This window comes from Sus scrofa, chromosome 2 (genome assembly GCF_054392235.1).
Source record: "Sus scrofa isolate SSC_HxYL_T2T_F1_AM1 chromosome 2, Sscrofa_HxYL_maternal_Yorkshire_Landrace_v2.0, whole genome shotgun sequence".
In the NCBI taxonomy this organism is placed as follows: domain Eukaryota; kingdom Metazoa; phylum Chordata; class Mammalia; order Artiodactyla; family Suidae; genus Sus; species Sus scrofa.
In genome coordinates, this window is record NC_139384.1 from 154,621,937 (window position 1) to 154,647,002 (window position 25,066).

Here is a 25,066-nt window from a genome sequence, read left to right on the forward strand (position 1 = left end):
AGCATCAGATCCTGCAGAAACATCAAGGGCTGAAGACCAAGAAATGGCCTTGGGAGTTCTGTCCCCAGAGGAGGGTGGTGGAGGAACCATGGGAGGGGAGCCGGGGCTTGAGTCAATGGTGAGTGGTTGAAAGCAGTTCATCCACACCGCCTGCCCAGAACAGTCATACCCAGAGGAGAATCGTGTCTTGAGTAGGCGTGCAGAGATGATTTTTCCATACTTTTTTTTTTTTTTAATTTTCAGGGCTGCACCCACGGCATATGGATGTTCCCAGGCTAGGCGTCTAATTAGATCTGTAGCCACCAGCCTACGCCACAGCCACAGCAACGAGGGATCCAAGCCACATCTGTGACCTATACCACAGCTCACAGCAATGCTGGATCCTTAACCCACTGAGCAAGGCCAGGTATCGAACCTGCAATTTCATGGTTCCTAGTCGGATTCGTTAACCACTGAGCCACGATGGGAATGCCAAGAGATGCTTTTTCCAAATGAGAGACCTGGGAATGTTGGTAGAATGAGGAAAGGTGCTGAATAGATCGGAGCTCCAAAGACACCCTCATCAATGAGTCCAGGTCCTGGAGGAGTAGGAGAGAACCCCATTCAGCTCACATGTGAGTTCATGCCTAGACTGACTCAACAGGGACAACGTAAACATGAGGCTGCCTTTACGGAAGAAAATGGAGTGACTTAGGGAGGCAGGATGGCTTTCTTCTTGATTTAAGAAAAACAAAAAAATAATTTAAAAAAAAAACCCACCTGTATGTGCTCTTCCCAAATTTAGCAAATGTTAACATTCTCTCAGATTTACTTTAGGCTTTTTTATGTATAAAAGAAATAAGACATTAGAAAGGTGAAGTTCCCCTTACTCCCCCCTTTATAGTATTTTTATCCTTCTTCCTCTGAGGCAGCCCCTCTTAGGAATTCAGTGTGTGTGTATGTGTGTCTAATGCTCATAAAAGTTGTACTCTCTTTGTGTAGTTCTGCACTTTGCTTTTATCATGCGGCATTGTATCTGAGATCTATCCATTTTGATACCTTCTCTGTAATAATTGCTGTCTAACAACAAATGTCATGTAAGTAACTTCTAGAGCAGTAAGTTCTGATCTTCCAGGAAGCTCATGCTGTATTTGCATGCCTTCTCTAGGGATGGACACTTAGGTTGCTTTTAGTTTCTTGCTATACTATCCAAATTGCTGCTGGGAACACCTTTGTACATGGAGAGAGATACTTAAAACTGTCCACGCTTCTGAACTTTCTGAATTTTTTTTACCAGATGCATTTAAAAATAGATGTTTTTAAATATGAAAATTTAATTTTATTTTTCTTTCTTCCTTTCTTTTTTTTTGGCTTTTAGGGCATACAGAGGTTCCCAGGCTAGGGGTCAAATCAGAGCTCTTGCTGCCAGCCTATGCCACAGCCACAGCAACACCGGATCTGAGCCACATCTGCGACCTACACCACAGCTCATGGCAATGCCAGATCCTTAACCCACTGAGCAAGTCCAGGAATTGAACCTGTATCTTCATGGATGCTAGTCAGATTCGTTAAGCACTGAGCCACAGTGGGAACTCCAAAAAGTTAATTTTCTTAAAAGACTTCTCAGAGTATGCTCCAAGGAACACCCAAGTCAGAATTACATGGGCCATTTGTTATGAAATTCAGGTTCCTGGGTCCCACATGAGACCTGCTGAACCTACGTGATAGTGAACCTCCCCAGGTGGTTCTTAGGCAGTTCTCTGGTTTGGGGAGCACAGGTGGTTCTTCTGAGAGGTGGGGAGGTGGGGACAGATAGATGGTGGAGGATGGGTGTACATGGGGAGGGTAGGAGAGTGACCTTGATTGACAGCTCCTGCATGCCATGCACTGTGCGAGGGCTTGATGTAGAAGGGAATCCAGGGATTCATCACGATGATACATGCAAAGGGTTCCAAAGGCTGCCAAAGGTGATACGGCAACTAAAAAGAGTTCGTGGAGTCCACTACTTACGTAGTGCTGTGTGCCCTTTGAGAAGTCGCCTAACCTCTCTGAGCTTCAGTCTCCCCAACCACAAAATGGTGACGATCACGTGACTTAAGGCACATACCCTGCTTAACCCAGAACTTGGAACTTCTTTCATGGCTGATAAATGATGACGTGGGGGTGAGAACGACGCTCATGGCTGTGATGCCTCCTTAGAGCCAACACCTCTATTTTATAGTGTGGCTCATAGCGTCATTATTGGAGACTCTTAACAGCGGTTGATGGCAACTGGAAGGGCTTTAATATCTCAGGACAGACAGAGATCTTAACTGTCTAGCCCTCAGTCGCCTGTTATTCTCATGGAAAAATATGATCAACACCTGTAAGCAGCTCCACAGGGTGCAGGTTCCAGAAAGGTGCTGGAGTGCGGAGTAGGGGGTTCCCGTGTTGGGAGAGGAGGCGGCCCAGTCAGAGGGTAAACATTTTACACCCTAAGTATAAACACAGAGCTTAACACATGCACACGCCCAAGTTCTCCCCCTCCCCCAGCCAAGCGCGCATAAGGGTGGGGGAGGCAGAAACACAGCATGTCCCCCTCCCTCCTGTGAACCTTGGGGTGGGGCTCCTGGCTCAAGGGGATCCCACCTGGAGACTGAGGGACCCAGAAGGTAACCCAGAGGTGCCCAGCGTCCCCCCCTGAGCTGCAACCTGCTTCCTCCCTGTGCCCCGCCTCAGCCCACAGGAGCCCACATCTTCCACCCTGGCCAAGGAAAGAGGGTGAGACCCCTGGCTCTGAGCTCAGATAAAGCCAAGCTCCGCCTCCTGAGAGATAGGGTCACAGCAGTTTTAAGAGGAAGGTACATCGGTTTCCCATGTCCCCCTCCCGCGCCCAAGGAGAGCCTCTCCCATCATCAGCATCCCCATGAGACAGGTGCCTCTGTTACAGCTGGTTGACCTACACTGACACGTACTAATCGCCCAGAACCCACCGTCCACATTGGGAGCTACTCTTGGTGGCATACACGCTGTGGGGTTGGATAAATGACATGTGTCCACCATTGTCACGGCACAGTTTTCACTCTCCTAAAAATTCTTCCCCACCTTCCCCTCCCTGAAACCCCGGCAACCACTGATCTTTTTACTGCCTCCACAGTTGTCCACAATGTCCTGTAGTTGGATCATAGCCTATGTAGCTCTTTCAGGTTGGCTTCTTTCTCTAGCCACGTGCATTTAAAGCTCCTGCATGTCTTTTCATGGCGTGATGCCTCATTTCTTTGTAGCTCTGAGTAATATTCCATCACGCAGGTGCACAACTGTTTTTTAGCCCTGGTTTCCCAGGCTGTAATATGGGGTGATGGGTAGCACAGATGAGGGGAGTTCACGGTGATGATAGCATGGAGGCTCCAGGCTCCCTGCTAACTGCCTCTCACTTCCCTCATGTGTCCTTCTGGAACCCCGTGACCTAGGTACTCTGAACACTCCCATTTTACAGATGAGGAAGGTGAAGTCCAGGGAGGTTAACTGATTGCTCAAGGCCAGAGATCCAGCAAAGGATTGGCCTGTGATTCCAACCCAGACATGCTGAGTGCAGGTGTTATTATGGATGCTGTATTCTCCTGGGAAAGTTCTTCTTTTTTTTTTTTTCTTTTTTTTGGCTTTACCATGGCACGTGGAAGTTCTCAGGCCAGCGATTGACTCTTAGCCACAGCTGTGACCTACACCACAGCTGCTGCAATGCCAGATCTTTCACCCACTGCACCACAGCAGGAACTCCAGGCAAGTTCTTAACAGCGTTTGGCACATAGTGAAAACCCGTTACCCACCGCCACCTCTTGTTAGTAGTTTTGAAGCAGAGCCACTAAGACGGTCAGGGTGCAGTTTTTTCCTAACGAGGCAGACAGAGCCCTGGGATGCTGGAAATTCCCTAGTGCCCATTGCCCAGGGGTCACAGGCCTGGGCTGAAACGTCATGTTTGCCCTGAAGAGAGCGCTAATGGCTTTTTAAGCCGATGCTTCTTGGGCACTTCGTGGCTTGGTCATCCCTTCCCACGCTGGGACAATCCGTTTTAGGAAACAGGTGTCCAGGAGCCCAGCCCTGCTCTCCCTACTCCTCCGAAGCTCCTTGCATGTTGCCCATCCCGCCCCGCTCCCCGCCTCCCCACCTCAGCCCAGGGGCCAACGTCTGCAGCCTGGGATTCTGCCCAGTGTCTGGCCCAGGTGTGGGTGCCTGGGCCGCCGGCCGCAGCCCCTCATCATCACGCTGTCACAGCACACGCGGGTGCATGCCAGCCGTCTCCCTGTCCCCTCCACTTCCTTCTGCTCTGGATTTCCAGACAGAGTCAAAAATGGCTTCACATCAAGTAAGATTTGTTTTCACTCCGTGTCACTTTCCATTTATAGACACAGCCTTCTCTGGGAGGCACTGCGCTCCTTCCTCTGTCTCGTTTTTTTCTGGGTCCTTGGGGATAAACTCTTGGTGGTTGTTTTTGAGCCCTGTGGTCAGCAGCCCAGCCAGTCACGCATTCAGATGTCTCCAGAGGGCCAGCGGTGTCCCTTACAGGAGCTGATGCTGATGTTCTGTGGCCTCTGAGACCTCTCTGGAACTGTGCCCACATAGCAGTGTGAAAAGAACTGTCTGACCTGGGCCAGCAGGTGCATCCTGGTGAGACGGTGAGCCTGAGAATTCCAGCTTTCCAGTAGCAGCTGATACAGGCTTCCTCGAGGTGCGAAGAGGGCTAGAAACTTATTCCTGCCAAGTGGGTGCACTCTGATCCCCTTTACATGGATGAAGAAATGAGCACCCAGAAGTGAAGGCCATGGCTGACCAGGGGCTGCATGAGATCCAGCCCTGCTGACTCTCTGGCCCAGCCACCCCACCACCGCGCTCCAGCCCTGTGTTCTGGCCACAGCAGCTTTGGTTTGGGCCCCCGAGTGCACTGTGAGATCGCTGGCCACAGTTCCTTTGCACAAGCTTTCCCTTGGCCTGGGCCACAGTGGCCTCCACTCTACAGCTAACGCTCCCCGAACCATCCTTCACATTTCAACTGCCCCTTCTTCAGGGCTGCCCTATTCAACATCCCTGACCACAGGTTCCATGTAACCTGTCATGTGCTGCCTGCCTCTCGTCATGGCCTCGGTCAAAGTTTGCACTCTGCTTTTCTTTGTGCAATTTTCCGATTACTGTCTGGCCCTCCCTCCAGACCATAAATCTATGAGAGCAGAGGCCTGCGAGTGCTGCCTTGTACACAATTATCGCAGCACTCCCCGTGCTGGACTGACACAGCTTGTTTATTCATCTGTCTCGTCTCTTGGTCTGTGAGTTTCCTGAGGGCCACGTCTGGGTCTTTTGTGAACACAGTGCTCGCCTCAGTCAATATTTGGTGAGTTGAACTGAATGAACTGGATTTAATTGAACAGGGTAACTTGAGAAACAGCACAGGAAAGTTCAGCACATCTGATGGAGCAAGCCCGCAAGATATTTTATTTATTTATTTATTTATTTTGCTTTTTAGGGCTGCACCTGCAACCTGTGGAGGTCCCCAGGCTAGAGGTCAACACCAAGCTACAACTGCCAACCTACACCACAGCCACAGCAACACCAGATCCGAACCACATCTGCAACCTACACCACAGTTCATGGCAACACCGGATCCTTAACCCACTGAGCGAGGCCAGGGATCTTCATGGATACTAGCTGGGTTCTGAACTCAACTAAGCAAGGGCAGGGATTGAACCCCCGTCCTCATGGACACTGGTTGGCTTCGTTTCTGCTGTGCCACACCAGGAGCTCCCTGGAGTGATTTTAGAGAGAAGGTTAGCTTTTTTAAAAAGCCAAGGTCTCTTATAATTGGGATAGCATGCTAGAAACTAGATCCGTAACTTTCTTAAAGCAGCATCGTGTTACGGTTATAAATCCTACTGAAGTGAGGACAGAAGGGTGTCTGCCTCTGCGAGGTTCATCTGAAGTTTAGTAAAAGTCAGAGCATAAATCACCCACGGAATCCCACTGGAGGCTGTGGGATTTGGCTCTGCCAACCCCTGGCCTTGCGTCATTTCCTTATCTTCCCGGGCGGCCTCGCCTGCCTCCCTCCCCAGTGTTCTGGGTGCCGTCTTCGGCCCCGTGATGTTGTGGTCTGGTTGCGAGGAAGCATCCTCTTTGGGGCTAGTCCTTTCCAGGACCCGATGTCCCTCAGTTTGGCAAATGGGCCTAAGGGCTTCCTTGAATGAGAGAGAGAGGGGGTAGGGTGCTTCTCCTCCAACCAGAAGATGGATGAGCAGGATGGGGCGAGCGGGGGTGGTTAGGGGCCTGGGGTTGACCTGGCAGGGTTTCTGGAGGACGTGCCAGGTAACTGCAGGCTCCCACATGCAAACAGGGCCCGGTCTCGGCTCTGCCCACCCCGGCTCCAAGGAAAACGGGCCGTTTTGCAGAAAAGCTATTTTCTTTCATCCTGCCTCCTCCTTCTGATCCTAACATGATGATTATGTGCCTTGGAGGGTTGAATAGCCCCTTTTAAGAAGTTAGAAAGAAGCCATTTCTGAGTTGAGAGGATTAACCTAGTTCAATTGAATAATAGGAGCACAGGAACGATTACAGGTAATTAGAAAGAACGTTATTGAGGCTCCAGTAACTCATTATGATGCTTAGAGCTTTTTCAAGTATTTTGCAATAAAAACACCTCCTGGTTATCACACATGAGGGATTAAAGGGACCCTCTTGTCCCCTTGTCCCCCGCTGTGAACATTGCTGGTGCGTAATAGCTGCCCAGCAGTATTTGTCAGAGGACTAGAGGAGACAGGAGGCTGACCTAAGGTTCTGACAACTTTCTCAAGTGGGGTAGAAACCCACAGTCTCAAACCCAGTTTGAGCAAATGCTTTGGCTCTGGACACATACAACTGACTGCCGTTCTCCTTGGGCTTCTCGACCTAGTTCCCACTCAACCAAACTTAGGAACTTATTCCCGACAGTTAGCAAACTTACATGGAGTCCCACTGGCTTAACTCAGATCTCAGAAGGGTTTTTGTTTTTGCTTTTTTTTTTTAAAGAGTCACCAAGGAATCCTTTTTAAAGAGGAGACCGACTCCTGTGCCCCCTGAAAATATAACACAAATATTGAAAAAGAACATCTTGGGGTTTCAGTGGCTAAGGCAGAAGAAACTCAAAGATGTATTGAAGTTAGAACTAGAGCAATTTTCCAAACAGAAAATCATATGCGTCCTGCCTTTGGTGGGCTGGGCCCAGGCTGGTGCAATGGAGCCTGAGTCCAGAAGAGGGCGCCCTGAGCTAAGTGTGCCGACCTTGGCGCAGAAATCAGGGTCCCTGAAAGAGACTGTTTACATTTCACCTTTGTTTGCCCTGCGTGTTTTTGTGTGTCTCTGCAGCAGTGAGAGCGGGTTTTCCTTCCTCTGTGCCAAAGGATGATCTCCTGCAAATATAATTACACTGATGATTTCCCAGATTCAATACCAAATCCCAGGCACATAAATATGTTAAAAAAATTTTTTTAATGGCCTTCGACCTTTGGTCTCCCTGAAATCTGCCAACAAATTTCCAGCATTGTGGCTCTTTTCACATATTTCAGTGGGCCCCCAGGAATCCGTGTTTCTTCAAATATTGATGCTAGTCCTAAGAGATGGATGTTTACACCAAGGAGAGGAGACGGCTCTTTTTTCTCGCTGAGAGCTATTTGTGTTTGTTCTTATTTATGAGGTTGAAGAATCAGTCACCTGTGTATAGCCCCGCCCCACCCTCTGCATCACCGTTGACAAGAAAGCTGTGCAGTCATCAGATTGGGATCCATGCAAGCCTCATTCTCAGTGTATTAGCCTCCTTGGAAAGACACCTTTTTCCCTGCATTTTTCATCCCCAGGTCCTGAGGGAACAGCAGATAAATTCAACAAGAACTTCAAGGAAACGGCGCACAGTGCAGACTCTGTGACCGGTAAGTCGTCTTGTGGAGGGAAGGACGCCCCCCGGTGTCTGAGGGGTTCACAGCGGCACTCGCTACCGTAGCAAGAACTTGGAAACCATCCTGCTTCAATAACGCAGTGATCAATTATGCAGGCATGCACAATGCAGGCAGCTATAAAAAAGAGCGCTAGACACACATGTACGTCGATGAGGTGGGGAAGAAAGCCCTAGGACAGCATGTGTGGGATGAGTCCATACCTGGCTTTTAAAATTATGTGTGTTTGTGTGGATACAGAGATGGGAACCTGAAAAAAATGATGACCGCCGGAGAGTGGGATGGAGGTGGTGAAAATACATGGCGGGTGTTTCCCAAGTTAAAGGAAAAGGCAGTGACACTTGGAAAGACCTCTGAAAAGAGGGCAAGAACGCTGTCCTCTCACCCTTTCCCTGCAGCCCCCAAAGCTGCTAAACATCTTCCACTTGGAGGACCCTTCCCGCCCTCGCTGGGGCCGCTGGATCCCAGCCTGGCTCTCAGCTCTCCCCCTGGCTGAGCTTCTCCCCCAAAATGTCACCGCCTCCAGCCCCTCTCTGTCACTCCCAGCCCTTCGAGGCCTCTTTCCACCAAAACTGCTCCTGGAAGAGCTCGCCCAGTTGTCCCCCAAAACAGGGTTGGAAACTGGGGAGCCACGAGCCAGAGGTGGCCTGAGGCTGTCTGGTTTGCTGGAGCCACACGTTGCTTGTAGCTGTTCTTGGTTTATTTGACACCTATTGATGATTAGATTTCAAGTGGACCCGACGCTCTCTGGACTCCGTAACCCTCAGAAGGTCTGACCCATTGTTGCCCACCTTCCTGTGTGACTGGAGCTGAGGGGGCAGCCTGCCTGGGGGGCTCCACTGCTCCCTCCTGTGGACTCATCTGCCCCCCTGGGCTGCAGAGCTTCTCATTTCATTCTAGAACATTCTCCTCCATCTGGTTTCGACGGTAGTGCTGCCCTCTGGGTCCTCCTCTCTACCTGCTCTTACTCAACATCACTTCCTGGATTCTTGGCCCTTAGCTTCCCTTGGCATCCAGCATCCTTCAGGTGTCCTCTCCTAACCAGGTATGTGCTTCTTTGTCGCCCCACGTGCCCTCATCAGCCTCTGCTTCCATCCATGTCGCCAGAATCCCAGGTTGCCTCTGCCTTAATGGGTGGCAGTATAATAGCTACGGAGAAACCCAGACTATAGGGCTTGGTCCTTTGCCTTTCCCTCACCACCCACGGGCATCTCCTACTGATTTCACCTAAGCAGTCCTCACATTTTCATTCCTTTTCTTCCCTACCATCAGTGTCTTGGTCAGGCCAATGAAATCTTGCCCTTATCCAGGGTGATTGCTTCAAATTTTTCTCTCTGTAGCTTCACCACAGCACCTCTAGCTTTGTCCTCCTAAACCACAGATTGGTCATACCTCATCCTTGCTCAAACCCCCACCACTTCTTCACTGCCTGCAGGCCACAGCCCAGATGTCTTAACTTGGCATTCAAGGCCCTTTGTGATCTGGCTCAACCTTTATTTATTCAGGCAACAAACTGAGAACCCATCAATGGTCAGGTCTTACAGATTCTTTTGAGAAAAAACTAAGTCTTTGTTCCATTGTGTTCTGGGACCACCTTGTCCCTGGACTTTATAGACCACACACACACACACAAATTCATAAATTAAAGGACAAAGAAAGCAAAATCCAGCCTCAAGGAACCACGACAGAGATGAGAGAGGAAAGCCAACTTTAGAACAGTCAGGCATGGCTCCCCTGAGGAGGAGACGGTTAAGCTGGGACCTGAAGGAAGAGAAGGTGCAGAGAGGTGGGCAGAGCTCGCTGCAGGCGAACCTCCTCCTCCTCACGCCTGCCTCCTTCACTCCCTTTTCCTACCTGTTCCATACTGCGTGCATACCAAGCCACCATACCTGTCTACCCTGCTTTCTGGGGGTGTTCCTGTGCCAACTGTGAACTTCTCAAAGGAAGGAACTTTGTAGATATGCTTTGAACATTTTAGGCTCAATAACTGTGAGATAAAAAACTGGATGAATCGATGGATGGGTAGATAAATGGGTGGCTGGCTGGGGGGATGGATGGGATGAATGGGTGGGTAGATGGGTGGATGGACTGGTAGATGAGTGAATAGATGGGTAAATGAATGGGTGAATCGATGGCTGGCTGGCCAGGTGGATGGATGAATAGAAGGGTGAGTGGAGAGATGTGTAGATGGATGGATAGGTGGGTAAATGGATGGGTGAATGGCTGGGTGGATGGATGAATGGATGGATGGGTGGATAATGGGTAGATGGATTGGTAGATGGGTGGATAGATGGGTAAATGAATGGGTGAATAGATGGCTGGCTGGCTGGGTGGATGATGAATAGAAGGGTGAGTGGAGAGATGGGTGGACGGATGGAGAGATCCATTTACCCAAATGGATAGTGAGTGTCTGGGTGGGTGGATGAAGCACCCATGCTTTGACCTGAGCTGGGTGCAGTGTCTTTGGGGGATAGTTGCATAGGCAACATACCCGAAGGGCTGAGTTTGCTGGAGTGGTGTGCGCTGAGGGAAGAGTGGCTGAGAAGAGTTCTCCACCATTTTGGTTGCTTGTCCCCTTTTCCAGTGAACCATCCTTATGATTGTGAAATGGGCAAGTGTTTTTTTAACAAATCAAAAACAGTCACATGAACATTGTTTTCTTCAATAAACAGTTCTTCATCTCATCTTGCTTCAATTCTAAGGGAGCGTCTTAGATAGACAATGAGCGGCAGTGTCCGCAGTGCTCCGTTCCCCAGGCCCTGCAGCCAGATCGCTCAGTTCAAGTACTGATTCTCATGCTTATCCGTACTGTATCCTGGGAAACCTCACCAAGCCCTTGTTTTCCTTACCTATAGAACACAACTAATAATCGCACCCACTTTCACAGTGTCGCTGCAAGGATTCCGTGACACATGTAAGTGTTTGCACAACACCCGAAACAAAATAAGGACTCAAAATCCCGGAGATACTGCTGTCAGAGGAGTGTTTTTTCCCGGACGGGCCCAACCAAATGCCTCCAAAAGCTTCTAAGTCAGAGCCAAACCAGACAGAGGACATGCACTTTGAGCTGTTTTTCTGCTTGCAAGGGAGAAAGGCCCTTGCCCAGATGCCCCTGGACTCCAGAACAGGCCCTGGAGGCGGCCGCAGACACACACACTCTCAGGCTTAGTGGGATCCTGACTCCTGCCCTGTGCTGACCTGGCTCATCGCTGAGCAAGTCACCCAGGCAAATGCAGGTGGCAGGTCACCGGTTTTGTCACACACGGTGTGCCTGCGGTTGCTCCCTTATCCATCATCTGAGCTTCCTGCCAATTCCTCACCTGTTAGGGGGCTGAAAAACAGCCTCGTGCTCATTCAGTACAAGAACCTAAACAGCCCTGTAGGAAGCACTCCACCCCACACGTGCCTGCATCTTCGGCCACCCTCGCTGCTTCCCTCGGAAGTACCATCCGGCCATCAGAGGAGCAGAGGTCCCTCATGGTCTGGCTAGAAGAATTGAGACCCTCACTCAGGGGCCTCTGGGGCCAGGGTCTCGGTGTGGAGCCCACTCCCGGCTGTGTTACCACCCACCCTCAGTCTTTACAGCTCCAGCTGAGGTCCTGGTCTCTCTCAGCTGGGTCACGGCCCCAGGCAGCGCCTTGGCTGATGAGCCCTTGTTTCTGGGGGGCGGGGGGTCCTCTGGGTCTCTGCCTCTCCACCCAGGAGGTCTACCCTTGGTCCTGCCACACTTTGCCTACAATGGCCTCTAGAAACACTGCAAAAAATATGCTAATGAAAGAAGCTGGTCACAAAACACCATATATTATATGATTCATTTATATGAAATGTCCACACTAGGCAGATCCATAGAATCAGAAAGTTAGTTAGAGTCCAGGGACTGGGAGGGAGGGGAGGGGCTGGGGAGTGACAGCTTAACAGTGCACGTTTTTTCGCGTGGTGAAAATGTCCTAAAATTAGACAGTAGCAGGAGTCACACAACTCTGTCAATATAGTAAAATCCAGGCGTTTCCTGGTGGCCTAGCAGTTCAGGATTTGGCATTGTCACCGCTGTGGCTCAGGTTCTGTCCCTGGCCCAGGAAATTCTGCATGCCAAGGGCATATCCAAAAAATATATGTATAGTAAACTCCATTGAACTGTATTCTTTACATGGGTGATTTATATGGTATATAAACCCTATCTTAATAAAGCTGTTAAAAGGGTCCTATTTCATTCTGACTCTCCCTTTCCTGTTTGGTTTCTTAACTCTTCCTGGACAGTCTGAATTCTGTTCTTTGTCGTTTCAAGACTTTCTTTGACAGGTTTTTTAGAATCCAATCTTTGGTGGCCAGATACCAAGTTAATGATTTTTAAACAGTCCTTTTCCATGAGAAGTGAAGCTTTGAGAGAATAGGGTCTCTGGTTTTGCTCATCTCCACTATGCTTAACACAGAGCCTGGCACATAGTAGGGTCTCTGGCACATAGTAGGGTCTCACAGAGATGTGTGGGACCAACAGATGCTTCATGGTGCTCATATCCTCAATGGATGCAAAAGCCCAGCAGTGGCTGCTAGTCGTTCATTCTCTCAGCATCTGTTTGCTGTGTCCTTGTGCCGCAAAGATGGAGTGAATCTACAGAACAGGCAGGTCTCTGCCCTGGGGGAACTCGGAGCAAAGGAAGCAGTACTGAGCAGGGTTCGCTCTCAGTACTGGGCTTAAACACTGAGAACAAATAATAGCAAACCTTGCATAAACTTTACATAGATGGCCAGTGGAAATTTTGTTAGAGGGGGCTTTGTGGGAACTTAGGCTGAGATGAGACAGGCATACATAAAAGAAGAGAGGTTCTGAAGGGTAGGCGAGAAGAAGCTTAATCAGGAAAAAGAAGAGAAAGGGCATTTTGCAACAGAATGATGTTGCCAGGAAGGAGGCATGGCCAAGTTGTGATTTTCGTTTTTCGTGGAAATGGGGCGTCAAATCAAGAATGGGGAACGTGCCAGGCGCCCTCCTTCAGCTCCGGTGTCGGGAAGTCTCTGAGAATAGATGTGCAGGGAAAAGAGTGACTCAGTGGCCGGGAGGGGAGGGAACGAGAGTATTTCAAAGAGACGAGGAAGATTTCATTACAGTGCCTCTGCCCTCTTCACTGTGGAAACTCATGGGAAGGCAAGCCTGAAGGTCAAGTCCGGGGGCAAAGCAGATAGATGATGACACAAGCTGGGAAACCAAGAGGCCAGCTGGGAGACATGCAACCCACAGTGCGTGGTGGAAGTCCAGGGGTCAAAAATTAAGGCCACTTGTCTAGTTGGCTTTTTACCCACGTACAGCCTCCTCGTGCCACGTCTCTTTTCCCCATGTTTTCATTTTGGACACGCAGGGAGGGTTCTAGAAAGCCTTAAATGAGAAGGAGGTGTGAAACAGGGCTAGGAAGGGATTCAGGCATGAATAAGGCTCTTGAGCAAGGCAGGGTCAAGCAGAAGGGTGAAGACTCTTGGGAAGATGGGAGGAGGCAAGGAAGATGTGGGAAGACTCAAGTTCAGGGTCAGGGATGATGCTGCAAAATCTGGCACAAATCACCAACTGGCATTTGGGAAGAAGGAGCAGTGGGTCAGAGAAAGGCTCTGGACGGGGAGGCTTGTGAACTGGGAGCTGAATGGTCAAGCTGCAAGATCGTCCTAAGTAGGTCACCTGATCTGGCAGCCCAAGGCTGCGCCCCCAAGTTCAAGGGGAGCTTGAGACTCAGAACGAGTCTGGGCAGATGAGCCTGTGCAGAGGAACGAGGCAAGCTTGGCTTTTCTCTTGAGGTCAGGTGTCTCTGCTGTGTTTCTGGTTTGCCTGGCTGGCTGTCCACCAGAAGGAACACATGACAAAGATGGCCATCTCCTGCAGAGGCACTGTGGCCCAGTGATTAGGGATTTGGGGCATAGGAGGTTGCTGAGGACACACCTAGTCTCTGCAGCGCCAACAGTGGGGTCAGTGATGAGAGGGCTGTTGGGATGGAGTAAGGGGCAGAGGCCAGGCTCCTAGCACAGCGTGGCCCCTAGAACATTTCCCCGAGCCTCAGAGGCAGGTTTCTTCGGTATCCTGACATCTCTAATATTAGGATGTGCAGCATTGATGCCCGGCTGGTACGGAAAATGATGGCGTATCTTACCAATGATGGCGTATCTTACCATCAATGGCGTTTTAGGTTTGATAAAATGCGGAAGCAGACCTCCAGTAAGTGGTGCTGGAGGTGTCTTGTGGTTGTTCCACCTGTGCTGAGCTCAGGGCTCTGTCCACATCTTGGCATCCCCTTCTCTCTGGGCTGGTTGAGCCTTTGCTCTGGGGCACAGGAACCGGGGCCCTGGAGTGAGCCCTGCTGAACACAAGCCTTGTCTCGGCGGCGACTCACCGTGAGATGCACGCTAAGCACTGTCCCCTCTCTGAGCCTCAGTTTCCTCTGTGATCCTGGCGAGACAACACTATCACCTACCCTAGTGAGGATACAATGAGATACAGTGACGGAAAGTGCTTATTTAGCGCAGTGCCGCATTGTTTTCATGTTGGGGCTGCTGCGGCTGCTAACAACCTGATGTAACAGGATGATACTTTGTTAAGAGTGTCATTATCATTCTTAATATTCCCGCTGAGATCCCCCCGGAGCCCTACACAGACCTCCACCTCAGACTCCCCGTGGGAGGGGTCTCAGAAGCCAGACCAGCAGCGCTCATGCTTTGTGGGTGATGACAGCAGGACCGCAGCCCCGCCGCATGCCCCCCGCCCCCACCTGCACCCCATCTTCCACTGTGCCCTGCACCCCCCTCTTTTCCAAGCCCTCCCTGGCCCTGCCCTCCTCAGGACTCTGCACCTACAAGCTCAGGAACTCTGTTGCTTGGGAAGAGGGCTGGCTCGCTCCCCGCTTGGCAAAGGCCACCACCCGCCCCCCCCGACTGGCGTTTTCTCAAGCACCTGAGGACCCACAGCCTCCCCAGCAGGGCTCTTCTCTGTCGCTTCACCTTCTGTCTCCTCTTGTGCCCAAGCTGTGTGCCGCTCTGCTTGCTGGAATCCCCTGACCTAAATATAAATGGCCTCTTTTCCCCAAAGCTTCTTATCGCCACCTCGCAAGTCTTAGGCATCAAGGTCAATCAAGCTTTGCATTTGTAACATTAGTAGCCTCACACCCAGACCCTCCCCCATGCTGTGCCATCAGGTCCTGCTGGGTCTCTCCATCCAGAGCATCACACAGCCTTCCTCTCAAAGTACCACAAACAAGCTTTTCCTCAGGGGCGGCTGCAGAGCAGAGCCCCTTAGGGAGACAGGCTTGGCCAATCCCTTTCCTGAGCCCTCATCTTTCTCATCATGTTGTGAGTACAGGAGACGGAACTCGTGATTTTTCCCCAGGCTGGCTCTAGCCAGCCTTTCTACAGTCTGCCTTTTTTTTTTTTTTTTTTTTTTTTTTTGACTGCTCCACAGTATGTGAAGTTCCCGGGCCAGGATCAGATTTGAGCTGCAGTTGCAACTTGGACCCTTAATCCACTGTGTTGGGTTGGGACTTGAACCTGCATCCCAGTGCTCCAGAGATGCCCCCAATCCCCCTGTGCCGTAGCAGGAACTCCAGGAAAACCCAGACTTTTGTGTGCACCTTGGCTGGTGTCTGATGGAAGTCCCAGGCCTTGTCATTGAAGCAGCCACTGGCTCCCTTCAAGGCTGTCATCAGGGGGCTGGACCTGGCGCAGCCTCATGGGCCTGCCCCTCGGGGAAGCTGTGGGATTAGAAGTCCTCGCTGCATTTATGACAAAATGACTCTCATGGGCTGAGGACCATGTCCAGAAAGTGCCAGCTCCTCCAAACTTGTTCCTGCTCCCTTGAGTCCCCCGGGACGCAGTGCCTGTGCTGGAGTGGGTGAGAGGGACCATTTCACGAAATGCAGCAGCAGCGACACAGCATCATTTAAGCAGAGAGTAGAAAGCTTGGCGTGTTAGACCAGATTCCCCACTTTTATTTATTTATCGTTTGGTCTGTCTGCCTGTCTGCGCATGTTCGGAGAAGGACATGTGGCATTTAAGCCAGGATAAGGAGCCCAGAGTGGCTGTAGGGTGTCTGCAGGACAGAGGACTCCAGGCCAGTGAAGGCATAACGTAAGGGAAGGCCTCCTTCCTGGACCTGGCGCAGGCCGGTAGGAAGGCAGGAGGGCGACAGTCTCCCACTACTGAGTGTCCCACACTGCAGGTGTTTTCTTGGGGTCGGGGAGAGGGTGGCTCTGAAAGGTCAAAGTGCCTGGCGCTATCAGGCGTTGGCACCTGGGGCCCCATTCCTGCGGGCTCTCCGGGGAGAACCTCTGCCTCACTCATCCCAGAATGGAGTAGAGGAAGTGCCAGGCCGGCCTGGTGGCGGCTGCACGTCCAGCCCTCTGGAAAAGTAGCAGCCCTTTCCCAGCCTCTGTCCCCACTCTCCCCTCTGGCCCTGCTCCCAGGCTCCCAGCTCGGGAATGCCAAGCTGTGCCCGCCTGCCCACCCGCCCTGCTCACAAAGGCAGGTCTGTCTGGAGCTGAGCAGGGCGTGCTAGGGGGGAGGGCTGCCCTGCACATGGCTCCCCTTAAGGAAATGGGCAGGTTCAGTCCAGTGATGGAGGGAGGGTGTCCCCCTCGTGAATCACCGCCCAGGCTCAGCAGAGGCAGCGGGTATGGGTGGAGGGAGAGCTCTCTGCTTCGGTGCCTGGTCCAGCCAGGGCTGTGAATGCAGCACGGCACCAAATCAAATCGGATTAAGTCATTCTGGATCCAACAAGCCTCCATCTAATCCTTTGCCCCCGGTCAGTGAAAAATGTTTAGCTTTAGAATGGATGTGTGTACATGCATAACTGAATCACTCTGTTGCATAGCAGAAATTATCACAATATTGTAAGTCAACTATACTTCAATAAAACGTTAAAAATGTGGAGGAGTTCCCATGGTGGAGCAGCAGAAATGAATCCAACTAGGAACCATGAGGTTGCTGGTTCGATCCCTGGCCTTGCTCAGTGGGTTAAGGAGCCAGCGTTGCTGTGAGCTGTGGTGTAGGTCACAGATGTGGCTCAGATCCCACGTTGCTGTGGATGTGGCTGATTCAACCCCCAGCCTTGAAACCTCCACATGATGCTAGAATGGCCATAAAAAGCAAAAAAAAAAAAAAAAAAAAAAAAAAAAGGCGGGGGAGGGGAATCTTCAACTTTCCTTTGAAACTTGCCTCCATTTCTTGGTTAATACGTGTTAGAGAAGATGGTCCAGTAAACACCCCGCGTTTGCACATCCATCGTGACTCACTGTATGACCCTGAGGATGCTGCTCTGGCTTCACCATCTACCTTCACTTAATCGAGCCACCCCTATTAAGGACCCGTTAAGTAGAGGGACCCAATAAGACACAGCACAGGAATACAGGTCAAAGGCATGAGCTCTGCCATCCGGCTCTTGGATTTAAGTCCAGAGAGTCAGTTTATCTCTCGGAGCATCCGTTACTTCACCTGTAAGGTAAGATAAGTGACGGGGCCCACCCGCACCCACCTGTTCATTATGAGGCTGAAGCAAGGTACCTCAGGTAAGAGCACTTAGCACGGTGCCTGGCACACATAAAGCATCTCAGAGTTTTAGCTACTGTTTCATTGTCACGATTATTCAGGATGAACCTGTCCTTGATGGCGGGTGAAAAGCAGACTCTTAAGACAGACTGTGGTAAGTGCTGTGATGAAGGTGCCAAAGACTGGGGGTGGAAGAGGTCCAGGAGGATTTGGTGAAAGCCACGAGGACAGCTTTGCATGTGGGGATGTGGAGTAAAGGGCCATCTGGAACAAAGGCCGGGCTTGGGCAGGCAGAGGTGGTCTGGTCCCAGCACGAGTGACCAGTGCTGTGGCTCAGGGGGCACTGGGGATGTGCCGGTCACCGCACACGAGTTTGAAGTGACACCACCACGGCGCCAGAACACCGCCATCTGGGAGAGTATAGATTTTTACCTGCAGGCAGTGGGAGCCCATGGGGATTTTTGAGAAGGGACTTGGGGAGATGCTTCTGGGACCATTTTATAGGAAGATCTCGGTGGGGGTGGGGGGGCTGGGCAGAGGCTGCGGGGCATTGGCTCTGCATTTCCATTTCCGTCTCTGGTAAATTCATCAGCCTCCATGTCCTAGCTTAATATTCACCTTTACCTGGCTGCATGCTCTCTAGGAGGGGGCCATGTGCTTCCTTCGCACATCTGTGTCCCCAGCACCATCCCCAGGGCTTCGCAAATAGTTAATCGAGTTGAAATGGGTCCAAGCCTAGAGCTGTGAGAGTAGGAGGGAGTGGGGCTCTTAGAGTCACTTGGAGAGGAGGGGGATGGCGATTTGGCAAATGCCAAGAACTCAGCGGAGGAATCCTCAGAGATAGCTCCAGACGTGGGCGGGGAGGGCGGAGGAATGCGTGGGAGAGTGGACGGAAGCAGGAGAAACGCAGTCAACAGGGTAGGTGCCCAGCGCGCTGCACAGTAGGCTCTGTCCCTGGTGGGGGCGCCACCCCTCCAGAGCTGAGGGTCTGGCAGGCACTGAACATGGGGCTCTGGAGGGAAGCCAGGGTCAGAGGCAGATGCAGGAGGGTCAGAGCAGGGGCAGAGATGGGATCGTCACGGGAGAATAACCTGGGAGAGAAGAGAGAGAGAGAAATAGAGGCAGCCACCCTGGGGGACACCCTGGATTCTTAGAGACCCTCAACGCAGCTGGTGAGCTCAGAGGAGAAGCTGCAGGAGACTGGAGGCCAAAATGTACAGGATCACAGCAGTCAGGGGAAGCTGGCTCTGGGCCACACACTCCAGAACTGCAAAGAGGTTAAACAGATGAAAAACGGAAGCCAGAGCCTGGAGCTTGGTCTCCTGCCTCCCACCTGCTGTTCTCATCACTTCTCCACATGGCTGTCCAGTCCTTCTTTTACAGGAAGACCTGCAATTGTCAACCCGTCCATACTCGGGGTTCCTTTGCTTCCACTTCCCAGACGTTAAGGCTCAAAGTCCTTGCAAAGCATTTCCGCGACCCCAAATCTTGTCTGAAAAGCCTCACCTTCTGCTATGTCCTACCCCATCTCAGCCACGTGCGGCCCTCCCTTCTCGTTGTGGTGCATGCTGTTCCCTCAACCAAAAGCCTTTTCCTTCCAACCTCTAGCAGCTAAGATGCTCCTTATCCCTTCAAGGCCTACAGCACATCTACCTCACTACAAAGCCTTCCCAGATCTCCAGGAAGAAGGTTCCTTCCTATGAGTTCCTGTTGTAGCTCAGCAGGTTCCTGTTGGGTTAAGAACCCAACATGTGTCCATGAGGATGTGGGTTCGATCCCTGGCCTCACTCAGTGAGTTAAGGATCCATCATTCCTACAAGCTATGGTACAGGTCAAAGATGCAGCTATGATTTGACCCCTGGCCCAGGGACTTCCTTATGGTGTCGGTGTGACCATTAAAAAAGAGAGAGAGAGAAGGGCCCTTCCTTCCTTTGTTCCAGGGCCTACAGTGTGGTGCTTTGCCTGGCACATTGCTCATCCCTTCTAAGATCCAGCCAGTTGTTGGCTTGTCCCTCTCCTCCTTGGCTCATGACATCCTGAGAGCCAAAGACGCCTCTTAATTTGAATCTCCTGTGGCGTGATCTCTTATGCAGAGCAGGCCTTCACCCCACACCAGCCAAGCATATGAAGAAACGAATACATAAGGGCAGTAGATGCTGGCAGTTCTACCACTTCCAGTGATGGGCTTGGAAATTACAGGGTACCTCATGGTTATTTGCCTGCAGGACTTTGCCCTGGAATTAAAATCTTGGCCCAGCGTTGGATTGCCTTGAAATCACATGTGTCACCTATGATGTCTGGAGCCATTTGGATATTGAGGAGAGACATATACTAAGATTTTTCTGAACATTTTCCACTTTTAGGCAAAAATGGAAAAACCTGGCCTGGTCATCAGGCATGTGCTCCACTTGATGGCGGTTTAGAGAAATCCCTACATAGTTCCGCCAGGATCATAAACATATTTCAAGAGCCATGAATTAGGAGGGGAGAGTTTCCCAACACTGAATTTGCAGACTCAAAAAGCATCTGTTCACTTCATCATATATCATCATCTTCACCCCGTCCAAATAGGCTCTGACAGTATTTAGATGAAATGAATATACTGATTTAATTCTCAACAGCTTGCTCTTTGTGAGGAAAACATATATTCAATAAATATATTCAACAAGATTCAGTGAGCACCTGTTATGTGCTTTGTTAATAAACAGTGTACGAGAGATGAGTCAGGTCAGTTCTTTAAGTGGTCTGTGTTTTAGGGGTAAGATAGTCTCTGTTTTCTTACATAAAACTGAGAGCAATTTCAGATTGATGTAGACAGTCCTGCCTTTTTTTTTTTTTTTTTTTTGTCTGCTTTGCTTTTATTTTAGGACAGTAACAAAACACAGCTGGCAAAATGGAAAGAAAAGCTACATTCCTTATGCAGCTGTGAACAACAGAATTTAAATATATCTCTGATCCTCCAGATCTGGTTCTTGGCAAGGAAGGGAAAAAGAGTTAATTTTTTTTTAACATTTTAGACATTCACACTCACACACAGGTACACATGCATAAACAAAGGGTAAAAGGGCACCTTAGCTAGAGGGTATGTTGAGTGATTTTAAAATTCATTTTCCTTCGATCCTGCATTGTGGGTTGGGCTGGAGTTTTCCAAAGCACTGAACTTGTGAGGAGAGTCTTCTTTTGCCTTCATAAGAATAGGAATCACCATTATCTTTTCTTTCTTTCTTTTTTTTTTTTTTTTCATTTTTAGGGCTGCACTAGCAGCATATGGAGGTTCCCAGGCTAGGGATTGAATCAGAGCTACAGCTGCCAGCCTACACCACAGCCACAGCAACGAGGGATCCAAACTGTGTCTGCCACCTACACCACAGCTCAAGGCAACGCCGGATCCTTAACCCACTGAGCAAGGCCAGGGATCAAACCTGAGTCCTCATGGATACTAGTCAGATTCATTTCCACTGCACCACGATGGAAATTCCCAGTAATCACCATTTTCCGAGCTTTAGTTCCACGTTGAGCAGATGTTAGTAGAGCATTACCTGTGTCACATCATTGCATCCTCTGAGGTGTGTGCCATTTACACACGGAAACTGGCTCAGAAAGATGAACCAGTAGGGGTTCACCCAGCTGGTGAGGGACAGGCTTGGAACTGAAATCTGATTGTCTTACACTAGGGCCCACATTTTAGCCACAACCAGAATTTTCCTTCACCTGCCTCCATTGTGGCAGAATTGCACCAAAAACATACTTGAGAGGTGACTGATGACAAAGCGTGGGAAAATGGGGAACATTCAGATGGCTTCTCTCCAGCTTTAAGTGATTCCAAAGGACAAATGCAAGAATTGTGGTTGGCCTACCCAAAAGAGCCCTAACAATAGGTGTCTTGCTCTGTTTTGTATTTCCATATATGATGCGCTCTCCTTCTTAGTAGTAACAGAGCTATGCATTAATGTTTTGTAGAAGGATGTTCAATATGGCATCATTAATAATAGTGACAATGAACTGAACATCTAATAATAGAGGACGCATTAAATTATAGAGGAATACACTGCTACCACTAAAAGTTCTGTTTTAGAAGAAAATTAAGTGGGGTAAAGAATGCCCATGATATGTTGCTAGGTTAAACGTCTGTAAAAACAGTACGAACCCATTTTTGTTTCATGTACACATACGCACACAGGAACTCACACAGAGAAAGATAAGTAGGTAGACACAAACATGGACATACGTAAATGAAGGAAAAGAAGTAGAAGGGTATCAATGCTATCAATATTTTAACTGTGCTTATCTCTGGATGATGGGTAAACTTTTATTTTCTTATTTTTTTAGTATTGCTTACATTTCCTATAATGAAATATACTAATTACCTAAAATAATTTTTATGTAATACATACTCATTAATTCAATGACTTCATTATACAAACAACTTTTGAGAATCCACTCCGTCTATTCAAAACTTTTAAAAAAACAAAACAAAAAGGATACAAATTTATTCATATGCCTGTTCTGGCATCTTATATGATCTCCTTCTGGTCTTTTTCTATGCTGCTTTGAAAACACAGTGGTATAAAATGGACAACCTAGAAGTGGATAGGTTCCTACAAAGGTACAAAACCTACCAAGACTGAACCAGGAAGAAATGGAAAATATGAATAGACCAGTCACAAGTACTGAAATTGAAAATGTGATTTAAAAACTTCCAAAAAAAAAAACCAGTCCAGGACCTGAGGGCATCACAGCTGAGTTCTACCAAATATTCAGAGAAGAGTTAACACCTCTTCTTCTGAAACTTTTCCAGAAAATTGCAGAGGAAGGAACATTCCCAAGCTCCTTCTGTGAAACCACTATAACCCTCATACCAAAACCAAACAAAGATCCCACAAAAAAAAGAGAAAGAAAATTACAGGCCAATATCACTGATGAACATAGATGCAAAAATCCTCCACAATATATTAGCAAAGCACATACGAATATACATTAAAAAGATCATACACCATGATCAAGTAGGATTTATTCCAGGGATGAGGCATTCTTCAATATCTGCAAATCTATCAGTGTGATACACATCAACAAACTGAAAAATAAAAAACGTGATCATCTCAATAGATGCAGAAAAAGCTTTTGACAGAATTCAACACCCATTCCTGATAAAAACTCTCCAGAGAGTGGGCATAGAGGGGAACTACCTCAGTATAATAAAAGTCATTTATGACAAACCCACAGCTAACATCATTCTCAGTGGTGAAAAACTGAAAGCATTTCCACTAAGATCAGGAACAAGATAGGGCTGTCCTCTTTCACCAATGTTATTTAACACAGTCTTGGAAGGCCTAGCCAAGGCAATCAGAGAAGAAAAATAAAAGGAATCCAAATTGGAAAAGAGTAAGTAAAACTATCACTGTGTGCAGATGACATGATTCTATACCTAGAAAATTGTAAAGGCACTACCAGAAAACTATTAGAGCTCACCAATGAATTTGGTAAAGTCGCAGGATACAAAATTATTATGGAAATCGATTGCATTTCTATATACTAACAATGAAAGATCAGAAAGAGAAATTAGAGGAAAAAAATCTCATTTATCATTGCATCAAAAAAATAAAATTCTTGGGAATAAACCTACCTAAGATACAAAAGACCTATACTCTGAAAACTGTAAGACACTCATAAAAGAAATCAAAGAAGACATAAATAGATGGGAAAAACATACCATGCTCTTGGTTTGGAAGAATCAATATTCTCAAAATTAAAATACTACCTAAGGCAATCTACAGAGTCAATGCAATCCCTATCAAATTACCAATGACATTCTTTATAGAAATAGAACAAAATATTTTAAAATTCGTATGGAAAAACAGAAGATGTCGAATAGCCAAAGCAATATTGAAAAGAAAAAATGGAATGGAAGAATCAGGCTCCCTGACTTCAGACTCTACTACAAAGCTACAGTCATCAAAATGATATGGTACTGACACAAAAACAGAAATATAGATCAATGGAATAGGATCGAAAGCCCAGAAATAAACCCAAACACCTATGGTCAATCAATCAGTGACAAAGGAGGCAAGAACATATAGTGGAGGAAAGGTAGTCCCTTCAAATGAATGGTGCTGGGAAAACTGGACAACTGCATATAAGAGAATGAAATTAGAACAATGTCCAACACAATACACAAAAATGAACTCAAAATGGATTAAAGACCTAAATGTAAGTCCAGACACTATAAAACTCCTAGAGGAAAACAGGCAGAATGCTCTTGGACATAAATCACAGCAACATCATGTCTGATCCACCTCCTAGAATAAAGACAATAAAGACACAAATAAACCAATGGGACCTAATTAAACTCAAAAGCTTCTGCACAGCAAAGGAAACCATTAAAAAAAAAAAAACCAAAAAGACAACCCACAGAATGGGAGAAAATTTTTGAAAATGACTCAACTGACAAAGGTTTAATCTCCAAAATTTGCAAACAACTCAACAACAACAACAAAAACAACCCAATTGAAAAGTGGCCTGAAGATCTAAATAGACATTTCACCAAAGAAGAGATACAATGGACAGTAGGCCCATGAGAAAATGCTCAACATCACTAATTATTAGAGAAATGCAAATCAAAACTACTATGAGATACCATCTCACACCAGTCAGAATGGCCATCATTAACAAAATGGCCATCATTAACAAGTCAACAAATAGCAAATGCTGGAGAGAGTGTGGAGAAAAGGGATCCCTCTTTCACTGTTGATGGGAACGTAAGCTGGTACAACCACTATGTAAAACAGTATGGAAATACCTCAGAAAACTAAATAGAATGGCCATATGACCCAGCCATCCCACTCCTGGGCATATATCCAGACAGAAATTTCATTGAAAAAGATACATGCGCCTGTATGTTCGTTGCAGCACTATTCACAATAGCCAAAATGTGGAAACAACCTAAATGCCCACCGATGAATGAATGGATTAGGAAGATGTGCCGCATATACACAATGGAACACTACTCATCCATCAAAAGGACAAAATAATGCCATTTGCAACAACATGGATGGAACTAGAGACTCTCATACTGAGTGAAATACATCAGAAAGAGAAAGACAGACACCATATGATATCACTTATATGTGGAGTCTAAAATAGGGCCCAAATGATCTATCTGCAAAACAGAAAAGATCATGGACCTGTAGGATGGACTCGTGTTTGCCAGAGGGGAGGGGGAGGAGTGGGGTGGATTGGGAGTCTGGGGTTCATAGATGAAAACTCTTACATTTGGAGTGGACAGGCAATGAGGTCCTGCTGTTTAGCACAGGGAACTACATATCTAATCATTTTTGATGGAACATGATGGAAGATAATGTGAGAAAAAGAATATATATATATATACACACACACACACATATATATATGACTGGGTCACTTTGCAATACAACAGAAATTGACAGAACATTGTAAATCAATCATAATAAAAAAAATTTAAGAAAACGGTGGTGACCAAAGTGTACAGTAACCAAGCCCTGGAATGTAGGTAGGAGTCCTGCCGATGGAGGCCCACAAGCCAGGCCCTGAATTACCATTTCTACCACCAGACATCACTCCCTTCCCTCTAAGCCTCAGCTCCATCATCATGGAGA

The 25,066-nt window shown here is 48.3% G+C and overlaps 2 protein-coding genes across 19 annotated transcripts in view; one reads left to right on the plus strand and one right to left on the minus strand.

Moving 5' to 3' along the window:
* Nucleotides 1–25,066, plus strand: part of LOC146405800 (uncharacterized) — a 474,542-nt gene that overhangs the window by 294,098 nt on the left and 155,378 nt on the right. For 13 of the 14 annotated variants that reach the window (XR_014838944.1, XR_014838943.1, XM_085014910.1 and 10 more), the window contains one exon: nt 7,830–7,901. The exons of the other annotated variant lie outside the window; for it this stretch is intronic. Coding sequence is in view for 11 of the 13 variants with exons in the window: in XM_085014910.1 (XP_084871036.1) it covers nt 7,830–7,901 (72 nt within the window). In the remaining 2 variants the exon portion in view is untranslated. The remainder of the gene's footprint in view (nt 1–7,829; nt 7,902–25,066) is intronic. 14 annotated transcript variants of the gene reach the window in all.
* Nucleotides 1–25,066, minus strand: part of FGF1 (fibroblast growth factor 1) — a 107,456-nt gene that overhangs the window by 53,834 nt on the left and 28,556 nt on the right.